Below are 26,811 nucleotides of genomic sequence, written 5' to 3'. Positions count from 1 at the left end.
TTTTTTTACACTAATGCTAAGCACTGTAAAATGCAAAGACTGGAAAAAAACAAAGTATTATGTACCAGCGTATAAAAGTATTTTAAAGACACAGTCATATTGTTCTGATTTTGAAACGACAATAACTGTGTCAAAGAAAACACTATAGGGTTAATATGACAGTAAGAGACATCCCTCTTTGGCCAAGAAAGTATTAGGACGCTTGGCTAGATAAAGCGCATGCTAAAGTGTGTAGCAATTATAAGATGTAAAAGTGATGAACAGACAGACATGTGTACATTTTAAGCTATTTTTAAAAACAAAACATCAACAAGCTGTTTAGTGAGAAAGCTTTCTTTTGAACCTCAAGTTTCACAAAAAAATAGAAAGTCTTAAAAAACTTTGCAGTAACTTTAAGTTTACAGGGTATTTAAGTAGTTTTCTTTAAGTTTAATCTGCTAGATTTCATGAAAAAAAAAAGAATAAAAAGTACACCCCCATCTTCATATTTTAGAAATAACACAAGCTCTACTGTAAAAGATGCTGAACACTCCGTATCTTTCCACATGCATTTAACTGCTCATTCAATTATAGAAATATTAATTCACAGCTTAAGGCATTCACAACTCAGTCACTGGCAAGTGAATGTTTTTGTAAATATAAATTGATGATACAAATATAAGTCTTTAATAGAAGCAGCAAAATCTAGACCAAGCTATTCTATCCCGATGCCATGATTAAAGACCAATTGCTCCTCACATGACTGCACATTATGCTTCTAATATACTGTACAATGCCTTTTAAAAAAAGCAATTCCCAAATTTTACAGCAAGTTCTCAACTGATAAGCTATTGCATCACATGTGGAATCTCAGATACAGGCAATACATTGTTACAAGATCATCAGAACACAATTTGAGGTATTTCCCTCTCCTTTTTGTCTGGATCATGTAGCTGGCAGCTGCCCAGTCTTCAGTCATACACTAAATTTAGAACACCTACAAGATCATAACCAAAACACAGAGAAGTCTTGAAAAAGTACCCCAAACCACCAAAACACTCCAGCAAAAGTTTATTTTATGAAGTATAATCTGCATTCAGGAGAAACATAGTAATAAATCACCGAATGTCACATACTTTAGGGAGAAATCCAGAAGACTCTTAATAATCCAAGTCTAACACACAAATAGGATATACATCCTGAGTGTTGCTCTGATTTTAAAATTCAGGCTAAAGATAAGTCAAAGAGCAGAAGAATGTAGCGCATTGTTTGTACAATACTGACAGTCAGACAATTCATATGGACATCCCTGGAACTGCACTTCAGAAATGAGTTCGCTAAGTAACACCATCACAACTCATTAAGTGGAGCTTTTGTGCAATACTTGAGAGTGATTTGATTAATGATGTCCCATGCACACAAGTAGTTTTAGAAATCCAAACTTTATGCAAGCGTAGGGTTTAAAAAAAATTAAAATCTAACTTACCATATTGCTAATTCTAAAGAAAACAGTAGGTGTATGCTCTTCTCAGAAAATGAAAGTGTTACATTTGTATCAGTGACCAACCATTAAATAGACACTCCCTGAATAACATGTAGCAAATGATTAAGTGAACCTACCCTTAAATTTTGGGCAAGTTACATATGCAAACAGTCAAATTTCAAAGAGAAAATTATTTCTTACTTCTTTTTTCTTTCTTTCTTCCTCCTTTCTTTTCTTCTCCTCTCTGATTTGAGCTAATCGTTGCTTCTTGCGCTCCAACTCCGCCTTCAGTTCACTTTTGTCAGACATGGCTGAAACACTGATCAACAGAAATCATACCACTGTTTGGTTTTGATTTGAGTTTTTTGGTTTGTTTGTTTAAGATAGCAGCTTTCCTTTAAAGAAGCTATCATTAAAGGAACTACACTAGCTTACCAAAACCAGAACTCTGAAAAAATCACATTCCTATTTCCACATTTCTTTCACTGAATGCATTCTCAATCCTAAAGGGACCGATTTAAAACAGACAGACAGAACCATGATATGGTGACAGCATCCATTCCTAACATAGATCTGATGCTGTTTGAAAGAACTGCTTTTAAAGAAACATTAGGCACTGTAGATGGGGCTATCTGATCTTGCCATAGGATTCTGTATGCTACAGAGCCAACTATGAGACTGAAAACAGCAAGGAGAGTACTGGTACAAGATCTACCTTTTACTTCTCACTTCAACAGCTTAAGTATCAGCATGCTATAACTTAGCAGTATGTAAGCCATATATCCTTCTACATACAGTTGTAGGATACAGATTTATTAAAAGATTTAGTAGGATTACTATAAATTGCAAGGCAAACTAAGTACAAGTGTGATGGTCAAAAAAAACCCCTGTAAAATATGTGCATTATCATTTTTTTTCCCCCAAACTTTTTGTACACTGCTAAGAAATTGGTGGATCTTTAAAGACAAAAATTCTACAAAAAGTTTTGCTACATAGCTAACTCAATTAAATACAGACAAGGTGGTCAACAATAAACAAAAGGTGAAAAAAACCCCACTTCAGAACTTAGCAAAGATTTAGAACACAGGTATGTAAAACTGTGAACAGGCTGAATGAATAAAAACTTAATTTTACTGTTTTTAAGTAAATCCAAGTCAGTAAAGAAAGTGCAGAAGCGGTTCTACAACAGACAAGGGATCTATAAATGCTTTTACACTAAGCTTGAGAGCAAAGATACCAGATTAAGCATTAATAATGTAACTTTTCACTGACTGAAAATTCAGAATAACCGCAAGTGTTGGCATAGCACATCTAAGCACAGAAAAGGATGCAAAATGATGCAAGCCTCATACATCTACCCCAAAATACTTCATAGTAAGTATATTGGGGTAAACGTATGTACGCCTCCATGTTGTCCGGAAACATTTAAGAGCTAATAAATAAACAAAACAAAAATCTACTGTGGACATTTTCAAATGGCATTCCTGTGTCGCTTTAAATGGCATTCAAATGGCATTCCTGTGCCGCTTTAAAACGCACTAGGAAGGCGTTGTGAGCGCACCACGGATTCCCGCCCCCACCCGTCTTTCCAACGCCGAGCCAGGGAAGCAAAGCGGCCCCAACCGAGCCATCCCTGAGGAGAGGAGCGCCCACCCCGCCCCACCTCACGACGAGAGCGGTACGAACCAGGTGCCGCCAGCAGCGCGTTCCGGCCCAAATCCCGCACCGGCCGTAGCGGGGAGGGAGCCTGGCAGCGCACTCCCACCCCGACGGGACCCCACCACGCCCTGAGGCCCCGCAGAAGGCAGCGGTGCCAAGCCCTCCCCAAGCCCCCCCCGTACCCTCTCCCGCTTATTGAGCCCCGGCGCGGGCCGCCCCCCCGCCCCGCCCCGCCCTGCTGCCGCGCCCCTCGCTCGACAGGCCGAGGCCGAAAGAAGGAGGGTCCCCGCCGGGAGGCGGCGGCGCAGAGCCGGGGGTGGGGGCAGCGGCCCCAGGCGCGGCTCGGCCGCCGCGGGACCCCCGCGCACCTGGCAGCGGGGCCTCCTCCTGCTCCAACCGCCCCTCGGCCGCCGCGCCCCGCTCCGCTTCCGCCGCTCCACAAAGGCGCCGGCAGCTGACAGGCAGCAGCCTACGGCGGGCGCCGAGGACCAAACCAGCTCCGGAAGCGCTGCGGGATGCACAGGAACTTACAGGCACTGCGGAAGGACACGAAGGCTCGCACAAGACCGCGGTGCGCTCAGATCCCAACGCCCCACTCGTTCGCACGGTCAGGGGGAGCGACCTGAAAGGAATTCACACGGGGAACGAGCGTGAAGCGACGCGGAGATGGGGTGCTTGCAGAGGCTTAACGCCGAACCCCTCCCCTGGAGCGCGGCTGAAGCTGCTTTGAGAACAACGACGCCCGAGATGCAACGCGCCCCGCTGGGCGGGCCTCGCCCTCAGCGCCCTGCGGCGTGGGTGTGGCGCGGCCGCGCGTTGCACGATGGGAGCTGTAGTCTTTTGGGGGACACAGCGGCAACGACCTGCGGCGGCGGGGGGGGGTCCGGGAAGCGCGCGCATGCGCGTTCTGCCTTGGGTAGCTGCGCGGCGGTGGGAGCGCGCGGGCCGTGACCGTGACAGGGTCTCGCGGCGTCGCCGCCTCACGGCGGGGCTCGCTGCGCCTCGCGCCCGAGGCAGCGGGCGGCCCTGAGGAGAGCGGCCCTCCCCCCCACCCCGAGGAGAGCGCCCCCCCCCCCCCCCCCCGAGGAGAGCGGGCCCCCCACCCTGAGGAGAGCGGGCCCCGGCGGTCCGCCCGTGCGGGGCTTCGCGTTCCCCTCCCGTTTGGCTTCCCGGGCAGCGAGGTGAGGATCCGCGCTGGCCGCCGCCGTGCCGGCAGTGACACGAGTCGGCCCGATGCCGCCGTTGGTTGAAGTGCACGATATAATCGTGGGCTAGGCAGGCTGGTAGCCATAACCACTTCAGTGACCTGAGCGTGAAATACCTAAAAGCTTTTGCTTTTAATACATAAAAGAGTTGCTGTGAGCGTCAGGCCAGGGACAAAATTCCCCACGCTGAATCTGCTTTGCGTGGGTGTCAGTAAGTGGAGTTAGGTCGTCAGGTTGATAGGGCATCATGCGTTGGCAGACTGCTTCATCTGTGTGCTGAATGGGGTGAAGCTGCGCCGAACCCACACTGCATCAATGAGCGTCATGCGGGAATGAAGTTACGCAGTTCATTTTGACTCAAGTACCATCCGGTAGTAAGTGACTTTGCTGTTCCTCAGTCGTCCTAAATTAATAAGTATATTGCCACTTGTATCCTGTGGAAACATATATCGAGTTTTTCTACTTTTTTTTTTTTTTTTTTTGGTAACTTCTGCACTAGTGCTACCGACTACTATCTCAGTGAAGCACTTGATTCCTCAGACTGCTGATGTTCCAAAACTGTGCTTGCCAAAGCAGAATTAATATGGACAACCTGTAAAGTTCAAGTGAAGCATGTGTTCACAACACTATGAAATTAAGTTTGTAGAAGCAATAACTATCAGCTCCAGAGAGGGTTAAATCTTCTGCTATTACAAATTGGAATAATTAAAATCACTGGATTTAAAACATTTGTGTCTGGTGAGTATATCTTCTGAACTCCTGCTGACAAGCACTGGAAAAAAGACTGCTTTTGCAGTGAAGCTGTGTCAGGCTGCAATCCTGTCATGTCATAAACTGAACAGGTTGGTTGGTACTTTGCTGGGATAGCTCCCAGGAGAACTTCAATTGCTGCAGGAATCAGTGTTGATTATTTACTCCTCTGTAGTCTTTCATGGGAGTCAAGGTTCATACTATACCTTAAGAAAAATTAGAAGAACTGTCTGTTGTCTAGATGGCTTCTGATCATTGAATAACCGCCATGCATTTTGTGAGAGTATGGGTGTTACCCTTCAGAAAAACTATAAGTGAAACTGTCAAAGAAAATTGTATGATGTGCAAGAGAAGGGGTTGCATTTTTCTTCAGATGGAAATATGAAGATGATAGTAATGAACTTCCACAAACAGCTGTAGTTTTTTAATTTATTTGCCCGAATTTTCTAATATCACTTACAATAATGTGTGCTCCTGAGAACAGGAATATGTGTTTTATTTCTGTATTTTACATGTCCTTCTTGTTTGGCCATAAAATATTGATTTTGTATTTTAAGCTTTCCAGTAATATTTTTCAAGTTTACATTTAAAATTATGAATGTAGGAGCCAGATATTTCACATTTGTAATTAATTTAGCCAATTGGGTTTTGGTAATTGATCTTCAACACTGAAGTGTATTTCTCGGTCCTGAACCTACATATATCTGCTGAAGGTCATGTTATTATTTTTTACATTAGTCTTTCAGTTTAGAACACAGTGACTACAACAGCTGATTTTTGCAGCACTGACATCCCCCTTTTCTTTGTAAATGATAGCTATAGTTTTCACATAGCTCTAGCTGGGTCAGTTTAGCAGTGACACAAACACTGACAGAATACTAACTCTTTACAAATACATTTGTGATTTTTTTAGCAGTCATTGATCTCACAAGTAATAGCAGTTTAAATAATCTGATACATTTTTCATCAACTGGAAAGCTCATGAGGTATATGGTGGGAGGACAGGTTGAGAAAGCATACCAGTTGTAGATGTTTACAAGTGAGTGTTTTCTTCTAGCCTCAGCTTCCTGGTGGCTATATGTCGGTATAGTGAACCCCAATTTTATAATGGTCTCTAAGAATGCGGAGAAGTTATACTGTGAAGTGGACCCTTCCTGTATCTAGGACCAGGAAAACTGCTTGTAGGGGATTTTATGCACCCATCCTGTGCATTGGGTCTAGGATGAACACAGCTTGGTTAAGACGTGAGCAGCAGCTTTAACAGTGATTGTGTACCCACATAAACGGAATTAGTGTATTACTGAGAAGTTATTTTGAGACATGTAAAGGAATGATAAAATCAGGTCTCTGCTGCAGATGGGCAGGAATCCAGAGTAAACACAAGAAGATATCATTCGATTCAGAAGAGCCTCTACTTTTGTATTTTGGAGAACATCAGACTTCCGTGCTGCCTGAATCAGAAGAAGGGTAGATAGCAAAGGCAAGTGGGCCCTCACCTTGCTTTGTCACCTCATTGGGCTGCTGGAGAACACTGATTTGCTCTGGAGCATGAGCCCAAGATCTATGCTGGAGAGGGTAGTTACCTCCTCAAGTAACTGCCACTGCTGCGCTGCCCTCTGGCAATACGAGAGACTGGGAAAAGGCAGCTAGCCTACCTGTCTCCATTAAGGCTCCATTTTAATTTCCTTTTTTTCCTTGTATTTCAGAAAATTAAAAGTCCATGTTACAGACTTACAGGAATTGAAATAATCAGGAAGATGTCACCCCATAATGTAAAGATATAACTTTTCGTGTATAATTTAATAGTCTGTGCTTTTCCCTTCGAAAATTTGCTGCATTGCTAATATAGGTTTCTCTCTGTCCTTCTCTCCCCTTTCCTGTTCCTGCTAGATGGCCATCTTTTTTTTTTCTGTTGTGTCAAAATAAGGTGATGGTGAATGATGGGTCCTTTCTGGGATGAGAACACTTTTGCAATCTGGTAACCTTTGGCACAAAACACATACACTAGTGAATGGTCCAGCACTTAAGAGTGATTCTCTACTAAGCATTATAGAAAATAGGTTTACCAGTTGAAAAATTTCAAGGCAAGTTCTCCTTCCTCGGTGTGTCCTGTTTATGGTACTCTCATTTTTTTCTATTATGTGGTTAAGAAGAGAGGCAATAATAGGAGCTTCTTAAGGGATCCTGTAATGCACCAAAACCTGCACTAGTTCTAATGGTTTTAAGAGAGAGTATGAAAACTGCCAAGAGATCAGCCAAAAGGACCTATTTTCAAATATGTTGTATGCCAGGCTATATTCTACCCTCAGTTTGTGCACCTACCTTCCATTAACCTTCATGGAAGTTTTGTGTATTCGTCAAAGGGAGAATATGTCTGAGTTATTGTTAAGATGATAACAGAGTTCCTTTTGTATGTATTATGTTAGCGTTATTAGCCAAAAAGGTAATAGGATAAATAGGGAGAGAGAAAGCGTTCAGTTTTTTAAGGGGCTTTTTTAAACTTTTCATTAAGAATTCAGTTATCTTTCTGTATGTAAGCAAAAGGCATATCTTTTATAATCTTAAAGTATAGTTTAGACTAGAATTAATGTGAACAAAGGCACACTAAAATACTAAGTTTTACTAAAATGAATGCACTTCTCATCCAGTGACATCAAATTATGTCATTCTAGAAGTGTTAAATAATTACCCATGTCAAGTACTTCATAATTATTTACAAATGAAATAAGAGAGTTAAAAAGACTAAGTGACAAGACCACAGGAATTAGAATTTAGGATTCCTAGGTTCCGGTGTTCTATTCTTACCGCAAAGTAATATTTATTCTTCTGTAACTGTTAGCTGTAACAGTTAACTTTTCATGTTTTCACATTCTTTTGAGAACTAGTTGAGTCACTGGCTCACAGCATCAGTCAGTTCTTTTCAGTAAAGACTGGTGCTGTGGAGTCATTTTACTGCTAACAGCAATGTAAGTAAAGATACAGTTGAGTTGTGCTTTTTTTGGGTCTTTAATAAGACATTTGCTAATGTGTTGGAAGAAGGTCTGAAAGATTACATGGAATTAACTATGGAGCAAATACATAAATGGCAATTTTTAATATAAAAATCTTCTCAGAATATCTCCTACTTTTTAACTTAAATAAATCTTTACTTTTAATGTAAGTTGCCAGGCAGTAGATAGTTGGAAATGTTACTAGCAGAATACTACTAGCAGAAGCTGAGCTCCTAGGCCATATTTATAAAACACCTGAGCAGAAAGGAGATGGCATAGTAAATCTCCTGTAACAATTACTGCAGCCATCTGGTTTATAGTAAGCACCCTGCTGGAATATATTGCAAGTGGCAGAGCAAATGCAGTGAGAAGGGACAAGATAGCAGGGATGTGTTCCACGTCCCAAACAAATCTATAGAGACTTGATCCAAACTAGAAGTAGCCCTTCTCTGCCTGAATATTTACCAGAGTATGATAGAACTTCATCCTCCTTGTTCACAGAGGTAATGTGCTAACAGTGGTCTTTTAGCCTTATATCATTTGGAATGTTTGTAAGGGGACTTCCTGTGGATCTTGCAACAGTTTTTATGCAAGAAAACTTCTGTTTTGAGAATCTGGTTGGCTGTCAATGAAGACTGTTGCAGCTAAACTGTATTTGAATTTGTTTCAGAATTTTGTTGTATTTCAGAAAAGTTAAAATCAGTCACTGAGAATCTGCAAAATTTGTGTGCATTCCTATGAAAAAAATAATAGAAAAAAGTTTTAAATTCAAACCACATATAATGTCAGTAAACATGATTTTGATAGCTAAACTTTCTAGTTTAGGGCTAATGTTAGTTTAATTTTATATATCCCAAACAATCGGGATTTCATTTGTTTTATTTATAGATTGGTTTTCTAGACAAGCACATCGTATTGTCTTAATCTGTTTGTTGGTTTGGTTTTTTTTTTAATCAGGGTAAACATGATCTTTCTACTTTGCTTGAACAAAATTTGACCACATTAATATCCTGTTATTTAATCTATTTGACAAGTGTTTTGGATTATGTTTTCTTGTGAAATACTCTGATATGTGCAAGTAGTTTGTTTTTTAAAAGAAAACATTTTGAACAAAAGTTATCTGTTTAGGTTTCAATGGTACGTCATTCAATGCCCTTGATTACATTGGTGCATGTTGTATTAAGACAGAAAAAGAGAAGAAAGTGCAAAAGGCCTTCTGTAAGGCTTGTAAATAGAATATATGTACATGTGAACTTGTATAGACTTAAGTGTACATCTTTCCCTTGACACATGGTTTTAAGACTCAAGAAAACCACGACAATGAAACGCACACATTATATAATGTTAGAAATTTAAACAACTGCCGATTTCAGTTTTTTAAAGGCTGAGAGAAGTATACAATTTCCTGCAGATAGGGTATATTTTGCTGGTATGTATGTGTATAAGTGGATACTCTACTGCTGACAAATTTTTATCCAATAAATGCTTTTAACCGTAGGCGTCATCACCACAGGTCTTGACAGCTCTCTCTTCGGTTTTCTGTGGAGTCAAATCTGTCATTTCTGTCAGAAGAAGTTTTATAAGATATGAGCCTGTTTGTCTCAGAAAAAGCAGTTCATGTTTTTGTTTTGTTAAATTTGCTACTGGAATCTCTTCTATCTGGATATTTTTAACAGGAGATTAGACAGCTATTATATATTAAAGTACACTGATTCTGCTAAAGCAGGTTGGACTAGATCTCTGGATGTACTTTCCAAGTCTGTGTTCCTGTGGCGCTGTGAGCACAGGAATTAAAAAAACCTGATTTAATTCTTCTCATGCAACACCTTCTTGTGAAACAGCAATCTGGAATCTTATGCAGCTTTAGTAGTTTACAATCAAACTCTCCTTCTCTGCAAAAAAATAAACAAATTGAAAAAAAAATTCTTCAACTACATTGTACTTGCAGAAAAATATTTTTATGTAATTTAAATTTCATTTCATAATAAAATATTAAATATATGTTTGTAGCCGGGGAACTCCATTTGTTTTACAGGAAATAGAATATGTTCAGATATTCTTCTTGAAAAAAGTTCTACATGTATGATTTGGCAGTTTTTGTTCTGCATTATGTATACAAAGCAGTCTAACATGTTAAATCTAATTTTTTATAGCAATACGACAAAAATTAAACAACACTGTGTTAATATTGTGTATGCTAGTAATGCTAGTAAACTCCAACACATATTTACAGATATTATGTAGGAGCTAAATGTACCTACAGCTGTTTTTAAAGTCAGTGGAAGTATGTGATATTTAAGCAATACTCTCATTAATGAGGAAAATTATTTCTCATTTCACTGTAGTTATAAAATTTTATATCTTTTCCTGTTATTCATTACCCTAAAGGTGGCTGCAGTTCAGAAGTGAGGAAAAAACCCATTATAGATGCTTGCTTAATTTATTGTATATGCCCACAGTTACCGACCAACTGTTGTGATGTATTTACCAGAGCCATTTAGAATTCAAGATGAAGTAAAAAATACAGATCCATTAGATTTTATAATTTTTATGTTTACTGATAAATTAAGAATTTTGTAGAATTTCTTTCTCTGAGGGAAGGAAGCTTGTGGCTAGTACATAGAACAATTCATCTTAAAAGGAACCATTTTCCCAGCTCTTGTCCTTGCTCTGGAATTGTGGGGGCAAGTGATTTAAGTGATGTCTTTTTCACCTTGGTATCGAAGAAGGAAAAGTGGTGTTTTGTCACCAGTAGTTTTTGCCACTGGTTCCTAGGTTACAGACATATCTTTACTGGCTCTTAGTCTCAGTGTCTCATCTTAATGTGTCAAATTAACCATATTAATTTCAATAACAATATATCTTACAGCTAAAGCTACATGAATTGATGTTTGAAAGGAAGCTTTTTGAATGGAAGGCACCATGTATAATTTTGAGTGTTATTAAAATCCTATCTGCATTGCATAGATCATAACTTCTTTATGAACAAAGAAATCAACAACTGAATCATACCTGCATGATTTCTGAGCTTTTCCTGCTGCCACTTTTCATAAGCTGACAGCCTTACCCTCATGACGCAGGTATAAAGTAAGGGTGGCAAATATTATCCAGAATTTTACAGGAGTTAACTCAAAATCAGAGTCACAGATATTCAAGTGACTGTTAAAAATTGCCCTTTCAACTCCTAGTTCCATGATCAATTCAGAAGGACATACTAGTTTTCTTAAATACCAAATAATATTTACAAGAAAACATTTTAAATCACTGAAAATTCTAAATTTGTAAAGTTAAAAGATGACCTCTAAAGGGTGGAAATTTCTATGGGCCATTGTTTGAACTCTTGAAATGTGCTAAAGGAAATTTCATATTTATTTCCATTGAGAACGCAAATTACTTTTCATAGAAAAGGATCAAAAGCATCAGAGTGGATATGGTATGTTAATAATAGGAGGTGGGACAGCGAGGGTAGAAGAACTGATGGGACACTTACGGTTCAAAGAATTCGGCACTTTTCATTTATACTGGAAAAAATGTAAATGATGTCACCCTCACCTCCTAGTGCAAAGTTATCAGACAGACATCACTAAATGATATCTCTGACATTAAAATGACTGGATGGGATTTTCTTCTATTTCTTTTCTTTTGGAAATCTTACAATATTTTATTGCAAATGAAACAAAAATCCACATATAATGGTGTAAGAAACAACAATCTGTCTGTAGTCTCAGTGCTGGATTATTGCCATTCTATCTCAAAGCTAATTGAAATCCAAGATGTTTGTATCAAAGCTGTAATGAGACACTGACAAATACCTTTCTGCCCCACTGGAAATGTAATCTTTCTATTGAACATTTTGTCCTGGTAAATTCCATCTGCAATAGGAATAGACATTTTGCATTTGAATCAAGAAGGTCACTACTTTGGATATGGTGTACACTCCACTTGCCTTTAGATGAAATTGATCCTTTACTGTGTTGAACATAAGACTGTGAATTTTTTACACCTAATTAAATAATTGTTTCATCTAGATGAATTTGAAATGCTAACACTACTGCCACTTTTTGATCTTTGCATATATCAGTGTGACAGTTCTCTTAAAAGCCAGTTATTCCCTAGATAGCAATACATTTTAAATATTCAGTTGCATTTCTTTACTAAATAAAACAGAGTAAGATCACAGTGTTTCATTTATTGATAATGTATTTGGTCATTTGATAGAACTGAATATTTGATACCATTTTCCTCACTTTTGCAGCAGTAAAGCAATAGTTCTATGTATAATTACTCAAACTTGTTTGAGTAAACTGACTTACTTCTAAATACCTAGAAACTAAACTATGTATTCAACATTTTGGTTGTTTTACTCACAAATTTTCCCATTGACTTCAGTGGAGAGAGGCAGCATAAAACTGGATGGCAGTTTCAGTGTGTTCACTCATTTTCAGTGTTAAAACTTTCATTACCTTTCTTTGCAAATGTAGCTTGTTTTTTTTTTATAATATAAGGTAAATTATACCGAGCCTATGTACAAAATCAGTATTTTTTTTCCTCTTTTGTTTTGACATGAATATATGCTCTTAGCATTTTCACTTCACATCAAGTGTGTAGATCATTTGTGCAAAAAAAATGGGAAAAGATCTCTAGCTATGGAAGGGATAATGTGAAAGGCATAAATAGCAGCTAGTCTCTGCAGGTATGAACCTGTTCTTATTTAAATCAATGGAAATTTCACTGCGGACTGCAGTGAATGCAGGATCAAGTCCTCAACTCTTTCTGAAAATCAATTAGATGCGTTCTTAATAGGATTTCATGCCTTTGAAAATCCGTCTCTAAATTACTGTTGGAAACCAATCAATTGGATATTGGAGTTCATTTTATTAAAATAAATTCCATAATATTGTGTAAAATGAAAGGAAATGCTTTAATTTACTGGCTTTTTATTTATCCAAAAAGATTAAGCTATAACTGGGATTGTCAAATCACCTTGTTTTATTTGCTGAAACATGTAGGACTCAACAGAATGCTGATGTGACTCTTTGTGTATTTGAATTGTTTCTGCACTGTGAAGAATAGTGCTGGTACTAGGAAGCTGAGAGATGAGAAATTGCTATGTCAGGCATTGGACTGAAATACATTTTAAATAGACTTTTTATATGGTACTGTAGCAATTGAAAATTCTGATTCAGTGTGTGCTAAGAAAATGTTGGAAATGCTTTTAGAAGTTTCTTAACCAATACTAAATTTGTCTGTTCCGTAATAGTGGATAACCCAAAATATAATCATTAAGGAAGACTAAGCAATTTTTACTGTAGAAACTGTGGCTTACTCTGATTTGGATTTATTTTGAATCTTCCATTGTTCACAGGAGATTCAGTGATGGCTGAAGAGTACATGACACAAGCTGGCAGGTGGTACAGCATAAGGTTTGCATAAAGTTAATTTTTCCATTTCTCCCATCTTCATCTGCTTTCAGGCTCAACAATCTGTTTCCTTAAACTGCATTATTGTTAAATGTTATGTTGACAGTGAGATCATATAATGTCGTGCTATATATTATGCTACACTGTGCTGTGTTTACTTAGAGAACAGCATATTCTTTTGAAATCTTAGCTAGTTATATAGCTTTTATAGATTTAAAATTATGTTAACATCTATTTTATGTGATTAAGATGCATTTTAATTGAGATATAATACAATGTATTTATTATTATAAAAATTACAATTATGTAATGTAGGTAATATATCAATACATGCATATAGTATGTATATTAACTTATGCATAATTCATATAGTAAAGATATTGAGGTTATTATTAGTTTTATTTAATACTTTCAGATAGTGAGTCAAGTCAAAAGATGCTCTAAATACCTTGTAACTTTAACAGAACCAGAGAGGAGACAAACTTCAGGAGGAATTTCAAACCAAAAAAATTTTGAAAGTAGTGTTTGAGGAGTTATTATATATTACTTATTTATTAGGAGGGGAAAAATAACAAATTTGAATGGAAATAAGGAACTATTTTAATTGGTAAATATTTAATAAAATGAACTGTGTCTGTATATATTTGAAAGCCCGATCCTTAAAAACTGCTGAATGCATTGTCTTCAAACTAAAAATGGTAAAAACGTGACTGTTAGTCTGAGAACAAGCATGAGAATTATTGGTGTAGAGGTGCTTGTTCTGAAAAGTTATTTTAAGCTAATGAAAAGAAGGTTATAAAATAAAAGTGCCATTTCAACCATATACATGTAATAAAATCCGCTAATGCAGGAGTGCATTTTGGCAAGAATAAATGAGCATTGCAAAGCCTGATATGGTCAGTATGGAATACAGAAATGTATCCAAGTGAGTAAACATCAAATGAAGGATTATCCCTACTTGTGAAGAATCCATTGCAGCAAGAAATTGAACCACGGACTACTGCATCTGAAATTTGTAGGACTCCCTAGAGAGCTAAAAGGGAATGTGCAGATTCTGTCATCATGTACACCAAAGATCTCTGCCCTGTACTGTAGCACACAAAGGTACATGTTCGCCAGATTTCCCTTTTTAAAGGACTTCTTCCAGAATACTAATCAGACCTTGGTGTTCTGAGTTTTTAAAAGTGTAGCTATGTTCTCTCTGCTGTTGCTTTGCATTTGAATGCAAGAAAGAAGTTCTGATTTTCTAAATGTTCTAAAATAAGAACAAAAATACTGTGATATTCTGAAATGGCTTGAAAGGTAAATGGGAAGTTCTAAAATGCTACCAAATGTGCAAACTTGCAATAGTAACAGTAACAACAGTAAAAGAGAAAGGATAAGCATTTAAGGAGAAATACTTTATTCCGTATTGAGCTGGAAGTGGAAAGAGACTATCCAAAGCAAATAACAGAAAGACAGCCAGCTCTGTGAAACTAGGTGTCAGGAGACTGGGGAAGTGTGGAGGAAGAAATTTCTGAGGCCACAGAATAAAGGTGTGAAATCAGAACTGATTTTGTACTGAAGGACCTGTCAAAATGATGGTGCTAGAATATATTGATGCAGGAACATCCTACATATATTGCATATATCTCAACCAACTTCTGGGACACCATGCTAGACCACTCTAGAGCAAAGAAAGTATCCATGGATAGTAAGTTGAAGAGAGAAAAGATTTTTTATATACCTCTGCTAATATGGTATAGAAAATAGAAAGAACTGCTGAACAAGATAATGACAACAAGATTATTAAATATGTCAGAGTCAGAAACAATGTTAATAACATATGTATAATGCCTGCCACAAAAAAAGCTTTTGTATTTGAAGCCTTGAGCATAGTAATTTAAAACATATATATTTTAACAGTTGTCAAAGAGATAGGAGATAAGTAAGCGAGGATAAAATAATGAAATTATTATTTCCTTCAAAGTGACACTGATTTTTTGTGACCACGGGGTATTATTTTGGGGTTCAATGAAATTGAATTAGGTGTACCTAAAATGAACACCAAGAACTATAATCGTTTCAACGGTCAATTATGGATGTTCAACAGTTCTAAAAAATCACATCTTAAGTAGACACACATAAATGGACACATGCAAAGTCAACAGTCTCCTTAAAAACTGTGGTCAAACAGCACAACCGTCTTTTACTTGGATACCTGTTTTGCTTGGAAAAGGATTGTGTTATGAGATCTGCCTCTGGACTTGAGAGGTAATGTGATCTGTAGAATCAATACTACAAAAGACTTCACAATTTTACTGGATTTTGTTTTAGCTTTTGTATTTCTCCTGCCACACACTCAGATGGCAGGCTCACTATAGTGTGTTATACTTCTCATGTGGTCAGGAAACCTGTGCTATACTTTTTTTTAATTTTAGAAACACAGTGTTGCAGTTCTCTCGTAAACACTATTCCCTGGTTGACTTTGCCAATGTAAAAAGTGTGATTTTATCCAAGTCATACTTTCATTATCTTTTATTTGTAAGCCTTGTTTGCACTAAAAAGTTCTTTTAACTAAATAAACTTCCAATTAAAACTTAATTAAGTTTTAATTGAACAAGTGCAGATCCCTTTTACAGAATCCCCCAAGTTATTTTAAGATATGAAATTTTAACTTAGGATGTGGTTTACAAAATCATCTATTTCATTGACTCTCCTGGCTAAAGTGGGTCTCACTGTGGACACCCATTCCCACCCATATTCCTCGCTTAATTAGGCTGGTTGGTTGTGTGATCATGTGAAGAACTGGATGAGTATTCTAATGCAGTTCACCACGTAACACTGCTGACACATTACCATGATGGAGGAGGAAGTTATGAGTCAGAAACGAGGCAGGAGGTTATGGAAGTTCTGTCCATGTGCTTATCTTATCCTTACTGTAAGATAGACTATGTTAGTTTCATCAACTTTCACCAACATTTCATTGAGTGAACTCATAGAGAACATGAATGCATGCAATTAGGACTATTCTGTTAATTCTGCAAGCCTTTGTAACTTGATTTTTTTTCCAATCCTGTGTCCAGCTGCATAAAGATAATGGATTAGGGCTTATCGTACACAAAACTGTTCTGAAGAATCAAGATGTTTTAGCAGGATATCCCAGTGACAAGAACTGTGCAGAAGAGTCCAGTTAAGATATGGTTAAATATTTTTGCCAACCTTTAATGACAAACAGTTGCACAACTTACAACAACAGCTAAGAAACATAAACATATATTCAAGTCAATGAAAACTAATTAGATAAGCTCTCTGACATCAAATTTTATATGATTTGAATATATATACAGAAAGGAAGCATCATGTTTATGAAAGCTAGATTTCCAGTAACATAGTAAGGAATTGCAGCACATCTTTGCCAGTGCTTTTTGACCCAGTGAAACATAAAGGATTTTCATTTTGTTTATTCTGTAACAAATGGCTGCATGTGTGTGATAACACTGTAATAAACAACATTGACTTGTGGAATGTTAATGAAAAATCATATCCAGAAAGTGTGTTTATTTCAAGCAGAAGTATTCATAATTTCATCTTTGGGGTGACATACAGACTCTTTTACTGTAGAAATGTAGGCCTGATCCCCTTAGACCTTCAGTCATAGAACTCAGTTGAAGTCAATACTTCAGACCTTACCTACTGTGCTCAGTGAAAACCTTTCTTACATTATTATGTTTGTATTACTAACATAAATAGGGGCTCTAGTCAGGAACAAGGAATTTGATGTACAATGGGCTAATAGAAATAAAAAGAAAAAAGATGGTTCGTCACTGACGGGTCCTATAATACAAGTATAAAATAGGTTGGACAGAGGTAGACAGTTTAGTGTTAAACAAACCAAGACAATATTGGCTAGTATGATAGCAATTTCAGTGTTTCAGTAACTGAAGCACTGTCAAGTTTTGGTAAGCCTCATGGAACAAGACAGTTTTAAGGGAACAGCTCTGAAGAGCTGGCAAAACTGGATCCCAACAGCTTAGACAACTGCTTAGGCAACTGATGATAAGTCTATTGGTAAACAAAGCTTAAATCATACCAAATGTTTATACATTCTGGCTGGTTTTTTTACTTTTACTACAAACAGAGTACAAGAACGAGTGCTCTCAAACTGGCAGAAGCTAACCCATGCTTACATATACACTAAAAACGCCTGAAGGGCAGCTGTGCAGAGTAGCTCTTGGGTATTTGGCTTTTACCATATCTCATTATGCAGTAATTTTCCAGTGTAGGTACATCTTTGAATGAACATTAGTTGGATTTTATTATACTTTTAAGGCATCAAAAATGAATTACTGCCTTCCATTTAGAAGAACAGTCAGTTCCATCAGTGCAAACAACATGATGGCATGTAAAGCTGCCCTGCTAGTTAATTCATACAAAAAAAATGTGTTTAACATTAAGTTTCTAAGTCAAGCTTGAGGTGAATAGTTGGGAAAAAATCTGATTATGTAAACAACAGACGTACTGGATTTATAAGTCTTTGAAATATGGACAGTATTCATAGAACCCATCTATGCCTTTATTTCAGATGAAAAATGCATCTGCACTTCAATGTATCAAATGTATCAAAAAGCCTGTTTCAGAGTAAAATGCATGCTGAAATCCACTTATATAATTTATCTTATAACTTTGGTGGTAAGCAAAAAAAAAAAAAATCTTAAATAATTATGTTGCCTTTGGACCAACAATCTTAAGATGTCCTCAATACAACTGAGAAAAAAAAGCAAAAAACCACAAATGTACCTTCAGGGAGAATGTCAATGTTTTTGTTAACTAGCATTTCATAACAGCTCTAATAGTTATATTCTGTGGCTGCAGTGTAACTTTGAATGTAAACATTCGAGCTTCTGATAGTCCATCGCTTACACAATGCTGCAATTGTATAAAATTACTTATAACGTCAGCAAGAATTGTGGACAGGGATAAGAGAGTGAACAGTGGCATCTCTAAGTCAGTTTCTTAAGGTTGTATGGTTGTGAAGACAGTCATGGAGCATGGCATTCTGAACTAGGACCCTTCTTTAGTAATTTCACCTGAAAGTCTGAGAAGACAGTTGGCTAGAACACTACTTGAACTCCTGTCTCCACCTAAGTCGGTGGAAGAGTAACTGTAGCAAAGTGTGGATTCTACAGTGTATTTACTGTAGTACATGTATGTATGTATGTATGTATATATCTGCATACACACACACATGCATACACAGTCAGTAGTCAAGGCACCTCCTTTTCAGAAAAACCTTCAGTCTGCAGAATTACGCCATTTCTAAGCTCTTTATGTAGTATCTATCTATCAGGAGGACACACATTAAAGAAAAAACTTTGTGCTTCCAGGAAGAGGAATAGAACTCTAATTGTGAAAGCCAGCTACCTGTGCAATTCTGCAGTTGCTTATGCAGTTGGAGGTGATTTATTAGGCTATTATTAGATGTGTAATTTAATAGTCCAAAATAAAAGACAATTTGACATTTGACAAAAATAATAGATTTAGCATGTTCTATGTTTATAGATAACTTTTTTAAGGTGTTAAAGTTAATCCATAAATTTTGGATCATGACAAACTGTAGGCTCAAATGCTAGGTTTTAGATATCTTAAATTACCTACTGCCTGGGGCAAAATCTGCCATTTTATGTACACCCGTATGGTGTGTAGCCTATTACAAGATTTTTACTTACACAGCATGAGAAGCTGTTTCAAAAAATTTGGACTTAAGAATGTATGTGTATCTCCTACAAAGTAGCTACCACCAGCTGGCCATATGCATGTGTGTTTTTGCGTGTATGTACCTGCACCACAGTGTGTTAATTCTTTCATTCTAAAACATGTCTAAACTCAAAGTAGATAGGCAGAGTTCCTTCCTTTAGCTACTCTTCACAGGAATGAATCAGTTACAAAACCTCAGGTATGCAAATATTGTATACAATGCAAAGCCGTCCAATTTTCCTTTTCAAATAACTGTATTACTGCAGCATCCCTAGATCAACAAAAAGTGGAAAATTTCCACTACCAGAAAACATATATGAGCCAAGGGAAATATTTTGCTATAAAGGGCTGTGGAGGCTAGTTATACATTAAAAAAAAAAAAAAAAAAACAACAAACAAACCCAACAAAAACTAGATACATAGTAAGATGTGTAAAAGGAAAAAAAAGTGTAATATTTCCCAACAGTCAAGGAACTATTGGAATATATGACTTCACTTAATGTTTGTTCTTTTTCTTTCTTCATATTTTGTATTGATAGTTTGATTACTTGTGAAGTACAGTCATGTTTAAGGAGCTTATATCCATAAACTCTGAAGTAACTCAATTTCTTTAAGTTAATATATGGGGTGTATAACTAAGGTCAGACTTTAATTTATTGTGTATTAGAGATATGAGACAGCCTCAAATGCAGAGGAAGTAAAGTAGTCCTGCACTTGGGTCACAACAACCCCATGCAACACTACAGGCTTGGGGAAGAGTGGCTGGAAGGCTGCCCGGCGGAAAAGGACCTGGGGGTGTTGGTCGACAGCCGGCTGAACATGAGCCAGCAGTGTGCCCAGGTGGCCAAGAAGGCCAACAGCATCCTGGCTTGTATCAGGAATAGTGTGGCCAGCAGGACTAGGGAAGTGATCGTCCCCCTGCACTTGGCACTGGGGAGGCCGCATCTCAAATACTGCATTTGGTTTTGGGCCCCTCACTACAAGACAGACATTGAGGTGCTGGAGCGTGTCCAGAGAATGGCAACAAAGCTGGTGAAGGGTCTGGAGCACAGGTCTTGCGAGAAGTGGCTGAGGAAACCAGGGTTGTTTAGCCTGGAGAAAACAGGAGACCTTATTGCTCTCTACAACTACCTGAAAGGAGGTTGTAGCGAGGTGGGTGTCTGTCTCTTTTCCCAAGTAACAAGTCATAGGACAAGAGGAAATGGCCTCAAGTTGTGCCAGGGGGAGATATAGATTGGGTATTAGGAAATATTTCTTCACTGAAAGGGTTGTCAAGCACTGGAACAGGCTGCCCAAGGCAGTGGTTGAGTCACCATCCCTGGAGGTACCTAAAAGATGTGTAGATGTGGTGCTTAGGGACATGGTTTAGTGGTGGACTTGGCAGTGTTAGATTTGCAGTTGGACTTGATGATCTTAAAGGTCTTCTCCAACCTAAATGATCCTATGATTCTATGATTCTAGAGTCCATCTGACTTCCAAATAAAAAGCTAAATTTTATTGAATTGTGTCAAATTATAGTTTTATAGATACCCTAGAATTTGGTAGGTTGGTCAGTGTCAGAAATTATCAACCTAGGGCATGTTCTGTGTTGGTCATACAAAGCAAAACTGCCCTAAAACTAATGTGGAATGATCTGGTTAACCAGTGACATTTACATAATTAATTGATGTAGCATCATTTGACATCTCTAAATTTCCAGTTGGATAGATGACTGATATAGATGACAGTGGTAGCAGAAGAAGGTGTTACATGCTGTTATAAACTCATGTTTACCTTCCAGCTATTTTTTACCTGGTATGAAACAACACTCAGTAATATTCTTGAAAATACCCTTGCAGTATATACTTATTTATATTTTATTATTAAGTATAGGAGCAACATGCTTGTTGGTTAGTTCAGTTGGTTAGAGCATGGTGCTAATAATGCCGAGGTCACAGGTTCAGTCCCTGCTCACTGCAGGGGGGGTTGGGCTAGATGATCTCTCAAAGGTCCCTTCCAACCCAAAGCATTCTATGATTCTGTGATTCTATGATTTTGCAAAAATAGCTCAATAGGACTCAGTTACTAAAGCAGCAGCAGTCTGGAAAGCTGGGAAGCTGCCAGCAAGACTTCTGTTTTTCTGCTTGAAGTCCAGTTTGCACATATATTTAAGAGTTTTGACAACTTTTTCGTATTTTATAGGAAAGCACTACGTTTCTAGCTAGTTTCCACTGATGTGGTATATATATAGTTACATATACTGTTTCCTTTTTATTGGCACGTTTTCCTTTCCTTTCAGAAAGGCTCTCCTGGTTATATTGCTAACTGTAATTATGGCCAGTTGGTTGTTCCGAAAAAATCTCATTGTACAGGTTTCTGTGTTGGGTGGAAATAGGATCTGATGTTTTGTCTTTCTGATGAATCTGATGAATTGCCTTTCATCTTCATACTGTCACCTCCCTGACCTGTGCTGCAAGTGTAGAAAAGAATTAAGGCAAAGAAGTGCTGCCAGCTGCTGGTAGTTTTGTTCCAGTCCTGCACTGAACCATGCAAATGAATGAAATGGCCAAAAGAACTACTGGAAAGACCTGTTACCCAGTTTTATTCCAAATCTTTACAATACTAAAAAAGACTTCATTTTTCAGTTGAAATTGTGAAAATTTATGTGAGCATGTACATCTCAAAGAAGTCCTAAAGCCACTTTTGTCATATATAGGATAGTTTTATATTGTATTTTGCAGGAATAAATGTGAACATGCTCTACCTCTGCACTGAGCCTGCTGGACTCTGTTGGAACATAATGAATATGGTGACAGGTTGAGCTAGCCGTGACAAGCCCAAGCTTGAGCTATTAAAGGTTTTAGCCTGGTTATAGCCCTCTGTAAGGGTGTAAAGTGATCCTCCCCTGTGTAGTCAATTTTGTGAGGTGGGTTCTTTCATTTTGGATGGAAGAATGAACATTTTATTCCTTACAGTCTACCTTTTTGACATGGAGACTCCCCATTTAGCTTCATAGAAAAGGTAATGAGTTGTCTTGGTCATAATTATAAATACCTATATAGAAGGAAAACAGCTGATAGTAGAGGATCCTTTGGTTACCAGATAAAAGCATAAAATCCAATGTCATGGTTTAGCTCCAGCCAGCAACTAAGCACCACGCAGCAGCTCGCTCACTCCCCCTACCCCGATGGGATGGGGGAGAGAATCGGAGGAGTAAGAGTGAAAAAAACCACTCCTGGGTTGAGATAAGAACAGTTTAATAATTGAAATAAGGTTAATAATAATAATAATAATAGTAGTAGTAGTAGTAGTAATAGTAGTATAACGATAATAATAATAACAATATACAAAGCAATATACTAAATCCAAAACACAGCACTATGCCTGCTACTAGGAAGAAAATTAACTCTATCCCAGCTGAAACCAGGACATCCAATGATCAGAAGTTGAAGGTAGATAAATTAAAAATATTGATTAGGTATTTAAAAAAAAATTTGATTCATTGCAATTTGGAACAATGTATCTAGGGTAGGAGGAATATTCTATCATCTAAATTCTTTAATTGCCATTTTTTTTCCTGTATACCTTGAGGCACAGTGTCTGAACTGATATAGGAATTATTGATTAAAGGCCTACAACCTGTGATTTGTAGGAGGTCAGAAGAATTCACGTGCTGGACTTCACACTCTCTGAACTTCCTGGTAAGACCTCTTGCCCTGAATTTCATCGTTAGAAATCTCATTAGCCAACCATGGAAAACAGACAGGGGAGAAATAAGGCACCTGTTCCCCACAGTGCTCTCCTCCCCATGAAAGAGAAATTAAAGTAAAATGTGACATAGCAGGAGGTAGTAAAAAATAAATAAGATGTTATGAAACAGAGAAGCTCCATGTCATTGCTCCATTCTAAAAGGGGGGGAAAAATCTAAAACCCCAAACCAGGTCTCAATTTACCATGTTTTGAAAATAAAATAAATGGTTCTGGAAGGTAAGTCAATGCTAATGAGTCTGCCATAACACTCATGGTAATTTTGTAGCCATGTATCAAGTTATTAGGTTTCTCTTCAAAATAATTCTGTGTCCAGGGGAGTCTCAGCAGAATGGAGGGTTCACTAAGACTTTGGGTAGTACCAATTGCTCAGATAAACTTCTAAAAGCAGAAAGCTTGTCTATATACCCCAAATTCAAGGCTTGGCTAAAATTTCTATTCAAGAAACACTGAAACTAAAGGTAATCTTTAGCAAATGCAAAAATACAAAGCAATTGTTATCAGTGGCCCTAAAATGACACTTCTTCTCAAGAAATGCCCTTTGAAAATTTTGCAAGTGATAACTGAGTATCTCAAATATGCTATTTTCGAGCAGCAAAACCAGTACTGCAACAGGCACAATTTAATTGAAGGATCAGTTATCCTTAATAACTAAATTTCATGAGATAATCATAACTTTGGAATCAACAAGATGCAAAAAACATAAAATCAGTCATTCTAGCTAGATGATGTGATTTTAATGTCAGGAAAAACTTGTCTAACTGAAGGAAAAGGGAATGATGGGAATTCTTACCCATTTTTCTATTATATACATCTAGTTCAGGAACTCCAGAGTATTTACCTTGGTAATATAATACTCTCTTCCAATTACTGGATTTAAACTTTTAGACCAAGTAGATAATATTTATTTCTGGTTTGTTTAATTACTGACTAATTATGGGATTTAATTTTATTTATTCAGTGTATATGATTTAATTAGAGAAATTAATAAATTTTTGTTAAATGATCTGTTAATAATTACATTTGAAAACCTATATGCTCTCAGTGCTAAGCTCCCTCAGACTGCCTTTGCCCTCAGTATTTATTGTCTGCTTACTGTGGAGTCTTGCTTTGCTTGTGATGCAAACATATTTCAGTATCTCAAAACATTGCATTTTCCATAGGTACTGTAGGTTAACAAAGACAACAGTCTGACAACTGGCTGTAAATGATTTCGTATTGCACAAGTCTGCCTTATAAGCAAAAATCTTAACCCCGGTTTTAATGTTCAGAACGTGTAATCCAAAAACAAAGTATGTGCAAAAGACTATACAGACAATGAATTACTAAAATAACTGTAATGATGCACAGTTCTACAATCACCCTTTTCTCTCTGCTGAAGGACCCTGCATATAAGGCAAATCTCCATCTGGCAAATTCTAATGACAGTTTTTCTTAATTACACATATGTTACAAGATGTACTATGGTCAGCCTTATATAGAAACAGTATATTGCTTCCATTATAGTTGGACATTTGCATTAAAACACAAATAATTTCTTTGCTTATCTGTGTTCCTGGGTTGAGGCCAGTAAATTTCCTGCCTTTTATTAGTTGCAGCATAATCTAAAATAGAGGCTGAATAAAATAATTGACCTAGAATATAGCTTCAGATAATATTGTCTGTGTGCCCCACTCTGTCTTTCCCTTTTCTGTCTCTCCATAGGGGAAAAGCAGTTATCTTCCTTATGCTAAATCCAGTTCCTATCCACAGCAATCATGTAAATCTTGGCATCAGTCTCACAGCAGAATAAAAAGTCAAATCAGCAGGAAACTTCCACATAAGAGCAACAGGCAGCCCTAAGAGGAAAAAAAAACCCAACAAAAAATATCCTCTCAAACTCTTCCATTTATTTTCTCTCAAAAATAAGAGTTCTACGCATTAGAAACACTCAGGTTTTCTTGTAATTTTTAAGATAATATGCCTTCAAAGAATAGCAACTCATTGTTCAGCAAGCTTGCCAGCCTTCCAAAGCCTTTTATTTCAAAGCTTCTTTCTGAATAAACAAATCTATAAAGAGAGCAAATTGAAGTTTCTGCTTTTCCTAGTGTTTTGCATAGAGGCTACACAAGCTGTCTTCTCTCAAAATGGGTCAGACCTCAAATTATGGATTTAAAGTAACAAAAAATTGTTGGATGTAGCTGGTGGGATGGATTTTATATATTTTACATACAGACTGATTCTAAAGCCACAAAAAATATTTTTAATTGAAAATTCAATACGTTAGATCAAACCCCCAAGGTATTCTTTATTATTGCAGTCCTACATGTTCAAAAATATTACTAGTAATTTGATTAGGGGTATTTTAAATGCTTAGAGATAGGCAAAGGTAGACTAAGTATAATACAAATAACTATCATATAAACATGTTGACAACATAATAAAAGTGTGGTATGTAATATAATCTGAATTTTTACATATTGGACTGATGTACAAAATGTCTTTATATCCAGTTATTACATTCCACAAGAGCTTACTTCAGAATGAGTTAGTCCTTTAAGGCATTAGGAGGAACTGTCTTATTCATACTAAACTGACTTGCTGTCCCCAAAATGAGAGAATGATTACCAGGGTTATAAAACAGAGAAAATGTACTCAGAGATATAAAGGTTTTGTTTGCTAGAGCAGAGATTCTGGGAATTCAGAGTTAGGAATAAAATAGCCTTAGAAGAACTGGAGAAGGGAGGTTGGAATAAGAAAGAAATGTTATTTAGTGAGTGGAGCACGCGTAACTCAGTGGCTTGGAAAGCTTAATGTTAGTAAGTGCAAAATAATGCAATTTGTAGGGAAAACGTGAAGAAATGTCTGAACTCTTCACAGGATTGTAATCACCTCTTAACTTGGGAAGGAGACCTGGGCATTGCTGTGAACATCTCAAACCATGTGTAGTTTCCCTGATAGAGGTTCCTATATTCATTTCTGCGTTAGTACCTGAGTAACAACTGAAAATTCCAAAGAGGCTCAAAGAGAGTACACAAATCTCCTTATGACTGGTGTAGGCTTATGAAGGAAGAAATCAGAATGAGCAGTGTATGTAATTCTGTGCCAGAATATTTGACTTAATAGAAAAAGCAGGTACAGAGTACAGGTACAGTCAAGAGATTGAAATAACATTGAACTCTACTGTCTCTGAAGTCCACTAAAAACTCTGGAAGCAACTCTTACTGAAAGATACCTTTTTTCAAAGTGGAGTAACACTACTGTGGGGGATTTGAACCCCTGTTGGTGTGGGAATGGCTGACTGCCTGTAGTGCCTGTGAACTTTCTCTCATTTATTTGAGGATAGGATAGCAGTGCTTAGGTCTGTATGCAAATTCTTTGAGCCAAATACTGCTTTTGGTTATATGCTTACAGTCTTGTGGATAGGCAAATTCTTTCCAAGCTTTTGCAATGCCATTGTCAGGGTCCCACTGCCTGGTAGCAGAGAACAGTTCATCCAAATCCACATATAATGGTGCCTTCTTTGCGGGGCAGTGGTTGTTGTTTTCAGTCACCAGCTGTACAACTGTCAGTACAGACAAAAGAGCTAGGAAGTCTTCTACTGCAGTATTTTGAAAGCTGCTGTAGTTTTGTTTTGCAAGGCCCTTCCAAGTTCTGCTAACAGTATGCAATAAATTGAGGATGAGATTTAGCTCTAATTTTACATTGCTACGGACTTTAAGAAGCATACTCATACATTTCCAGCTGCCACTCTTATTAGATATGGAGACCTGTGAAGTGATGGTATCATACTCATACATTTCCAGCTGCCACTCTTATTAGATATGGAGACCTGTGAAGTGATGGTATAATTTTGTATCACT

General features: G+C 37.5%; 1 protein-coding gene across 3 annotated transcripts in view; it reads right to left on the bottom strand.

Annotated features, from left to right (window-relative positions):
* The window catches only part of DYNC1I2 (dynein cytoplasmic 1 intermediate chain 2), a 29,667-nt gene extending 26,004 nt beyond the window's left edge, over positions 1-3,663 (bottom strand). For 2 of the 3 annotated variants that reach the window (XM_075711554.1, XM_075711555.1), the window contains exons 1-2: positions 3,653-3,663; positions 1,664-1,781 (exon numbers count right to left, since the gene is read on the bottom strand). In XM_075711554.1, coding sequence (XP_075567669.1) covers positions 1,664-1,771 — 108 coding nt within the window. In that variant the 5' untranslated portion in view covers positions 1,772-1,781; positions 3,653-3,663. Of the gene's footprint in view, positions 1-1,663; positions 1,782-3,489; positions 3,517-3,652 lie in introns of those variants that run through there. The other variant, XM_075711557.1, reaches the window with a different exon arrangement.
* Positions 3,664-26,811: the final 23,148 nt, after the last annotated feature.

Source organism: Pelecanus crispus, chromosome 5 (assembly GCF_030463565.1).
Source record: "Pelecanus crispus isolate bPelCri1 chromosome 5, bPelCri1.pri, whole genome shotgun sequence".
NCBI lineage: Eukaryota > Metazoa > Chordata > Aves > Pelecaniformes > Pelecanidae > Pelecanus > Pelecanus crispus.
This window is presented reverse-complemented; position numbering and strand designations above follow the sequence as displayed.